We start from the raw sequence: 9,294 nt of genomic DNA, 5'->3' as shown, positions 1-9,294 counted from the left end.
CGCACGGCCGCGCCCCCGTGCGTCACCGTGCGGGGCGTGGTGACGTCACGACGACGCCGTCCACCCGCCCCTCCCCGAGACGAGGGGCCGCACGCGTTGCCATGGCGACGCCAACCGGCGCGGCCCGGAGCGCGGGCGCCCCCTGCTGGGCCCGGTGGGGCCGCCCGGGACAGGGAGACACCGGCGGGGGCCCGGGAGCCCCGGAGCCAAGTGGGACCCGGGCCCGGAGGGAGGGGCCGGGAGCCCCGAGGCGTCGCTGAGGCCTGTGGCGATCCCCGGGCCCGGGCGGGCCCAGAGCTGGGCCTGCAGGCCGGAGCCGGGCCCCGCCGTGCCGAGGCCTCCGGGGGCCCAGACTTCAGTCAGTTCTCAGTTTTAGTGCAAATTAACTGAATCAAGTAAGTTTACTCCCTTACGGGGAAAAAAAAATACAAAGAAATCCCAACAAGCGGTCTTTCTCCTTTCAGTGTGACCGCTATCCGAAGAAGCCAGTGTCCTGGCTCGTTGGGGTTTCTTTGTGTTTTTTTCTTCCTCCTCACAGGAGGAAAGTTTGTTTAACAAAAAAAGTAAAGAAGAGCAGACGAGTGATATTCTCTGGGATTTGGTCATAAAGTTGATGGTTTTGTTTGTGATTTGCTCTGGACTGGGCGCAGACACACAACGAAACATGTTCCAGCAAGTAAATCTCCTGTATTACTTGTAACGATTCGACACAGAGCTTTATTTCTGTATGTAAATAAAATCTAGTACATTGAGTAGCTTTTTGAAGGCCTGTCTCCAACGGAAGGAGGAATCTGGCTGACCTGTGCTGCTTCAAACGTTGACTCGTTCAGTACGTAAAGCAGGTGCCAGACAAGGGGTTGTGAAAAGCGCTGCAGGATCCAGAGGGATTATGGTAATAAAGTGTAATACGGCGTTATATTTTTAATGTAGTTTTCCTACAAATGATGTCACCTGAAGAGGATGAGAGGAATTCTCAAATTCCAAAGTTAAACAACCAAGGAAAAAGTTGTAATGATTCATGTAAATTTTACAGACTCTTAAATCACGTCTTACACGCCGAGCCAGATTCCTTCCCAGCCGCATGAGTACGCAAGGTAAATAAGCTTTGCAATTATCAGCAATTATCTCTGAAGTGATTAATTTTCACAGAAACTATACAAATCAGGTTAGCATATATCAGTGTGATAGTTATATTAGTTTTCTCTTTTAATGAAACAAACCTGTTGAATAAACAATTATGTTCCACCGCTTATAAATATTAATATAAATCTTGGTCATCTTTCAAAAGAAAGCTATTTTTCAAAAGACTTATTTGTCCCAGAAGATATTTAATGAGCTGTTGTATTGTCACTCAAATGTGCATCAACTATACCTTTCTAGAGGTAATTAGACACCAAACAAATGACACACCCGTATGATTATCAAGAAGCTTGATCGTATTGAATCTTTGCTGTACCTCCCGCAGGTATTGCACAGGTGGGAACTCAGCTCTCCCCTGGGAATTTATTTCCCAGGACTTACCTACACACTGCAGTTGGACCCAAAAAGAAGCTATTTTGGAAGAACGTCCCGTGGAGAGTTCTTCTGGAATAACTCTTTCTGGGTAACAATTAAAAATAGCAGAATGTAAAATGCAGGCGAACTGGTCTCTCCCAATCCCACCCCTGTCAGGCACTTGGGTTTAGCGTAAGGCTGCGTTGCACAATTATTTGAGGTTTTAATCCCCTAACTAATGGCACTTTCAAGGTGAAAACCTTAGTTAGGGAGCCCCTGGGAGAGCCCTCGCTCCTGCCTTCACCAGGGAGTCTTGGCTGTCAGTCCAAACTGATGACAAGGACATGCGTGTCACCAGCGTCATCCACGTTCACTTGCCACCTTGATTGCTCCGCAAGGCAGACCCGATGAATGCCAAGTGCTTTGGAAAGTATTGGCACTTATCTCCCTTTTACAGAAAAAAAGTTGATTATTCTAAATATTTCTTGCGGTGAAACAGCAACTTGGTTAAAAGCATGTCATAATTGGCTCCCAGCTTTAAAGCAATATGTACAAAACCCAGTGCAATGTGTTTCGCTCTTGAGAAAAATTTCAAATAACATTTTCTCAGAGAGCGTAGGCAAATAAACTCCTCCTCATTCATACCATACCCTCAATGTTTCGGGTGTCTCTTGTGGAGCAGCACAAATATTCTCTGGAGCCAAAGCCTAACGGCCGTGTGGCTTTTCTCTGGGCAGAGGCTCGGTCAGGAAGCGCAGGGCCAGGGAGCAGCGCCCGATGACGGCCAGGCTGACAGCTCCGTTCCCTTCTCTCAACTCGCTCCAGCACCTCAAGGCCTTTCTTGGCGTGATGGGCCCAAAACTGACCCCCAGGATTCGCAGTTTGGCCTCCCCAGTGCCCAGCACAGGATGGTCACTGCCCTGGGCCTGCTGGCCACACCGGTGCTGGTCCCAGCAAGGATGCTGGTGGCCTCTTGGCCACCTGGGCACACGCTGGCTCATGTTCAGCCGCTGTCACCAACACCCCCAGGGCCTTTTCCACCAGGCACTTTCCAGCCACTTGTCCCCGAGCCTGGAGCGTTCACGGGGTTGTTGTTTGTCTGCAGTTCAACCCAATGACAGGTCCTCGGCAAGTTGCTTAGAGAGACAAAGTCAAAAAGATGAGCTGTTAAAATATTTACCGTCCCCAAGACCGAAGCCGGGGAGCTCTGGGATGTCTTTCAACATTTGAACTTCACCGTTGCACAACTCCACCTCGCTTAACCAGCCGAATCACTGAGCGCTTGCCATTTAAATGGCTCCTGCTGTTTGGGGAAGAGATTAGTAAAGTCCAGAAGCAGCTATTTAACATTCAGGGAGCACGACACATCCGCGGGAGTTATCAATCACTCCGGGCAGATGGTAAATGTATCTCCTTTCACCACAAACCGAGCAGCAAACATTCAAATTCATCACCAAGACAACATGTTTAAATCCGACTTCTATTTTCAATTCATACATTTTTAACAAACTGCTAAATCACGAAAATCAATGTTTTCACCCAGGCGGTTGGAACCAGCCCCCAAGCTCCGCCCGGCTGCAGATTTGCTCCGTGCGTTTCAGTCACGCAAAATTACCCATGGCCACATCACACGGGACATCCTGGTGCAGGTCACACTTACAGCCGAGGAGGGACCAACTTTCCCCTGACGAGCCCCGATTTAACAGTGTTTCTGCATTAAGGTGGGAAACGTCACTTCAGGTGTGGAGTGGTTGAGACAGAGGTGGCCTCAGATCCAATTTTTTGGGGGAATTTTGATAGGACTTGCATCTTTTTAGTTGAAAACAGGAATTAAGAGAGTGGTGCATTTCTTGCACATTACAGCAACCTCAGCAGATCCACCTTTTGTCTTTGTTAGAGCATTTTTTAGTGAACAGTTAGCTAAAATTGTTATTTAACCAAAAAATCATATGAACCCAAAATGAGACGCATTTAATGGAAATAACTCACACCAGCAACAACATACTGTGTGAACTTTACCTGAGCAGAGAACGTAGATCTGTGCTCCTTACCTTAAATCAGCAAACTCTTAACTGTTGAAAAAAGAACATTTTCCATCTTTCTGAGAGTAAAAACCTTCTAGAATTCCCTAAAAAGAGGCATCTCAGAACCATTAAGACAATTGCTCCTCAGGGCTCATCTGCAACCACACGTAGGGCAGAAGGTACCAAATGAAATAATGACAATGCCTCACCTTTGTCTTAAGATTAAAAAAATTTATTTTACAGTCTTATAAAGCAGCTTTACATTAAGCACAAACGTTGATCCATTTACTTTGTATATAAACATAGTAGAACCTTTCCCTCTGCAAAAAGTCACGTCTCGCCGTATATAAAACTAACGTGTGCACATTGTGCTTAACCTGCAAAGTCTGTACAGCTTTACAAAGGACTACCCTTCACAAGGGCATCCTGTAAACAATTTATTGCATATTTAACACATGGTGTATACCCCACATGTAACAGAAAAAAAAAAATAAAGTAGGAAAAATAAAGTACAATTGCAAGGTGAACAAAAATAGCAGCTTTCAGTGAATGTCTTGCAGGAAGGCCGAGGAAAACAGCACTGCCACACGGTACAGTTGTGCTTGTGTCACTGGTTTGCATATACCCATGTTTCCGATGAAGTCTATGTACAGTAAAGCCCCATGGCAAGATTAAACGGGTCTTAGTCCCTAAGACCTTTGTCAGTTTGAAGACCGAAAACAAACAAACAAAACCCAACTGAAGTGAATTCGATGAAGTTATGGGCACTGATGTCCAATGATCCTCTTTCCACTGCACAACTCAAAAAAATAACAGGAGAATTCCCCAAACTGACTCTCTTCGGTTGGGTTTAATTTCCACGTGTGCTAAGGCCAACAAAAACACGACGGAGATGTCGGGGACGAGGTGATGTGACAGGACCGACAGCGCTGGCATGGCCAAAGCCGCCGGGCCAGCTCTCACAAAGCACCAAAACATCAGCAATGCGGCCATTTTTCAACGGGCATTAATTAAAAAATTTTAAAAAAAGAGGAAATTGTGGCCTCCGTAAGGCACCGATGCCATCTCTAGAGCGGCACCCAAAGAGTCTCGCTGGATTCTCCAAACCCAAAACGGGCATAAGATGGAGGAAACATGCAGGAGAAAGATGTTTCTGTGTTGCAGTAAGGACCAGTCGTTTGTAAAGGAAGCACATTTTCTGGGTTTTGTGTGTCTGTGTGTATACACATGTACATTAAAAAAAAAAAAAAAAAAAAGTAACCTCTGCTACCTTTGGTATTGAAATTCCTCCTGTGACATCCACTTCTCATATTAATTGATGTGATCGTAGCACGCGTTTGCAAAGATCAAGTAATTACAAGTTGTTTAAAATATCCGCGAGAAATAGAAAAAGCATCAAAAAACAAAGAAAAAAGAAATAATCAAGATGCATACTGTCCTTGTGCCCAGCCTTTCTGTGATTCAAATGAACTTTGTCCTCAGTAGGAACATCTTAAGCTTAACCCCCACCTACATGTACAACTAATAGGATGAATGGAAAAAAACCCCCAAAGCTCATCCACGTCCTTCCCACGCCAGGAGCTTTCCAGTCTGGGACTTACAGCAAACACCAAAAAAAGCCAATAAAACCCACATTTGCTGCACTACCAAATGAAACACCCCTGATCTAATGATGCCATCGGATGGTTTTATTCTTCTGGCTCAACCAGGATGCTACACACCGAGACGACAGACTAACTGTGGGTGTAAGGATGGATAAATAGGGAAAAGAAACCGTCTGGTTTCTTCTGCATGCCAACAGCACAGTGGAAGCGTTTGGGTTGGGACACGTGTTGGGTTATCGCCGGGTGCCCTCGCTGGCCTGGCAGAGCCACCAGAACAAAGCACGGCCGGGAAGGCAGCGCTGGAGACGTAACGAGCCCTCACACCACGAGTAAGACAGTCGGCGGAGGGGAAACTTGGTATTAAAGCACAGGTGGAGCTGGAAAGCCCTCTGGGGTGACTTTAATTTTTAAAATGCTTGATATAGTCAAGCAGGTTAAAAATGAAAATCACCACAGGAAAAGCTTAATGAATTCCAATTGAATTTCCTGCTCACTGCTCAGAACGAGCTCCAGGTCACACTCAGGAATTCCAGACAAGAATGAAGTTGCCACAGCTTAGAGAAACCTCTCTGATGGAATTAAAAAAATACAGTACAAAACATCGGGCTCCAGGACAAAAGATTCCAGCTACCGGGGAGGAGGTGGCACCAGCAAACCCGAGGGGTGATGGCAAATTTGGCTCTGCAGAAGGGGGTGACACGGTCACGGGCTCCGCGAGTCCCCGAGTCCCACTGAGTTGTGCTTACGTGACGTGGCCGTGAAGCCTGCGCGTGGTCTGCGTGTTTTCCATCCACACGTCTGTAAAGAAACCACGCAGCTAAAGGATCTCCAGACAGAGAACTGAAAAAAAAAATAACGTGTATCTTTCACCCCAAGAAAATAATCCGTATTGAAAAAAAAACCTTTAAAAAGATACACTGTCCACTACCCAGGCTACAAGTAAATACACACTTATGGCATTACACCACATGATCTGTTACGCTGTTCCAACATACACACATATAACTCCATTTTTTAAAAGAGGCCACAGATTGACTTTTCAGGCAAGTGCTGGACTTTAGAGACCTGTATGGCTTCTGCAAATATTTTCCTACAAAAAGGTAAAAAAAAACCAAACCAAACCAAACCCAAACCAAACAAAAACTGTCCCCAAACTCAGAAGCACAAAGGGGTTTTGCTTTGTGCAGATAGTGGAGCACTAAGGACAGGTGACGTTCCCGAATCCAACCCATCAAACCCAAACCTTTTCCCACTGGAATGCAATGGTTTCAGGAGATCAGTTTTAAGGATCACTTCTTTGAAACAGTCCCTAGAAAATTTAGGAATCAGCCTTTGCAGCTGCCCCCGGGGAGGCAGCGGGGCCGGGGTTTGGTCGCCAGCTCTAGTTGTGCTTTGCCCGCCCGCCGCGCAGGTAACTCTTCCACCTCTTGACGAACTCTTTGAAGATGGGGGACTCGTCGATGGTGCTGAGCAGCTGCAGCTGGTTGATGTGGGTGGTGTGGTAGTCCCAGCGCGCCAGGTTGGGCGCCGTGCCCAGCATGAAGTGCCGGAGGTCGTAGATGGTCCCCGAGCCGGTGTCGTAGAGGGGGAGCATGGCCTTGAGGGACTCCATGCCCCGCTCGTACAGCACCCGCGCCTCCTTCCCCAGCTTCTCCCCGGCCGTTTCCTTCAAGTCGTACAGCCCGATCAAGGAGTACATGAAGCCGTTGAGCACGAAGGAGCTGGGGGAGGTCGGGTACTCCTCGTACCAGTCGTGCCGGTTCATGAAGACGGCTTTCACCCCGCGCTGCTCCGACGGCAGCTTGTAGGGCGCCGTGGCCCGCAGAGCCGAGCTGAGGAACGCCTGGTCCTTGGTCAGGAGATAGGCCCGCACCAGCGTGGAGATGGCCTGTCCTTGTGCCATGGCCGAGTACCAGCCCGGGTCCAAGGACCTGAAGCCCTCCCCCAGTTTCCTCGTCACCATGATGGGCCAGCCGCCCCTCTCATCCTGGTTCCTCACCAGCCAGTTGCTGGCGGCGAAAAAAGCCGCCATGTGAGCGGTGGCCGAGATGGTGATGTTATCGAGGAAGCCTCTGCCCTTGGCCACCAGCCTCACCACTCTCTTGGGCATGATTTTGGTCTGCTTGACGGCTTTCGTGTTGGAGAGCCCGACGCCTTTGCGCAGGTCGGTGAGCAGGTCTCTGGTGAGGGTGCTCCAGCCCGTCCTGGCCCCGATGCCGTAGTAGATGTCGCGGTCCTTGAAAGCGATGAGCTGGGTGTTGGACACGTAGTGCACGGTGAAGAGCTGGTTCTTCTCCGTCGTCTCGAGAACCACGGAAATGCTCCCGTTTGTTACGAATTTGAGATCAAAAGAAATAATAAAATCTCGGGTGTTCCCGAGCTGCAGAGATACCCCCTCGGTATTTTCTGCAAAACAAACAAAAGCCTCGTTCAGCGGTAAAGCACTCGTTTCTCCAGAACATTTAAGCTACGAAGTGCAGCTTCCAGAGGTAAACCCTCTCGCCAAGCGGGATCCAAAAGCTTTTAGGCCAGCCCATCAATAATTCAATCATTCTTTCTGCACACTATCATATATTATTTAATTAAGGATAAAAGTAAATCTGCGAGTGAAGGCCGACTCCTGCAGCACCGGAGAGAACTCGTTTGCATCCCACATTAACGCGGAGCAGCACTTTGCTGCGGAGCAGAAGTGCCAGGGGCTCGATCAATGGCTTGATCAGATCTTCTGGTACCCGATCGATGGAGAAATGCAACGGAGACCCGCAGGACCGGGGGTAAGGGAAAGAGCCACCAACGGGGCCAACCCGACAGCGCCAAAAAACAGTGCGCTGAGTAGTTTAATGGGGGGAAAAAAAGAAAATAATATAGAAAGACTAATGTGTTAAAGTATTTATTAACCTCTCCATTGGTAAAACTCTGTTTAATTAAAAAAAAAAGGTATTAAATAAAGCTCCTAGGCAAGACCACATAATGAAATCCAGTGTTCTCTCGCAGGCTGGATTTTAAAATGTAAAATCAACTCCTCCCCAAAAAACTACACCAGAAGATCAAAGGACTAATTAGTTTGTCAGGCTGTGTGCAAATCCTGTAGCTTTGAAGGCGCAGAGGGATGATAAACACTTAAAAACATCTTCAATGAACGGCTTTCTATAGACTAAAAGTCTCCCATGTGCAGCAATTGTTTCCTTTATCCCCTAGAAACGTTTTTACGTGCAAACCCCAAGTTATGGTCAGTTGTTTTTTGCATAGCAGAGGCTTTTCCCCATCTCCCAAACTAATCTAAGGCATTTTGCATCAAAACAATTTCCACACCCCATGCTGTACGGTGCTATTGTACGGGACCTATTGTTTCGACTAAATGTCACGTTTTCCAGCCTTTTAAAGTAAAAGCTTCACTCCTCTGAGTTTTGGAGAACAGCATCTGCTTCAGGAGAAGAAACCGAGCACTTTGTTACACAGCATTTTGCTCCTGTGAAAAATCTAATTAAAAAACTTCACTCGCAAAGCCTGTCAATAAGTTTTATGGTTCCATGCAAATAAATGCTTGCGTGATAATGAAGGGAATTATAATAGAGGGGGGAAAAAAAGAGTTTTAAGAAGCAAAGGAGAACTAAAGGCTGCCTGTTGTTTGCACTGCCATAAGCGCATATAAATCCATTACTTAAGGCCATCGAAGACGAGTGGATGCGAACCACGGCCTCCGAGCCCCCAGATTACTCTGCCATCAATAAAGGATGAGGAGAGAATACATAACAGATCTTTTAGCCTTTCCTCTCCCCGTATTTATCTACTACAAAGACATAAGAATGTTCGACAATTTTTTCCCTAGAGACCCAGGCCTAAGGTGCCAACTCAAAATTACTTCATTGTCTCTTTAAGTAATGGACTCATTAATTCTAATGGGTATTGATTGAGGAAAAATACATTACATCCTTATTAATGAGCCTGTCCTAGCACAAAGGAAACTCTTGCATGAAATAATGAATTTCTCTGCAAAGTACTAAACAGAAAACAGTAAATTCAAGAGACGGCAACAAAATGCACCTTGCGTTGTCTGCAGGTGAAGCAGAGCACCTGTACCCAGCTCCAGAACTTCGCCGTCCTCTGCAAACACCCGCTTCGGTTAACCAGAACTGAGATCCCAAATTCTGCAAAAACAGCTGGATCCCAAA

At 47.0% G+C, this 9,294-nt stretch overlaps 1 protein-coding gene across 4 annotated transcripts in view; it reads right to left on the bottom strand.

Moving 5' to 3' along the window:
- Positions 1-3,765: 3,765 nt before the first annotated feature.
- GLCE (glucuronic acid epimerase) overlaps positions 3,766-9,294 on the bottom strand; it is a 48,586-nt gene continuing 43,057 nt past the window's right edge. For all 4 annotated transcript variants that reach the window (XM_065641561.1, XM_065641563.1, XM_065641562.1 and 1 more), the window contains one exon: positions 3,766-7,528. In XM_065641561.1, the coding sequence (XP_065497633.1) occupies positions 6,504-7,528 (1,025 nt within the window). In that variant the 3' untranslated portion in view covers positions 3,766-6,503. The remainder of the gene's footprint in view (positions 7,529-9,294) is intronic.

The sequence above is a fragment of the Caloenas nicobarica genome, chromosome 10 (genome assembly GCF_036013445.1).
Source record: "Caloenas nicobarica isolate bCalNic1 chromosome 10, bCalNic1.hap1, whole genome shotgun sequence".
NCBI lineage: Eukaryota > Metazoa > Chordata > Aves > Columbiformes > Columbidae > Caloenas > Caloenas nicobarica.
Note: the sequence above shows the minus strand (reverse complement) of the source record. Positions and strands in the feature narration are given on the sequence as shown.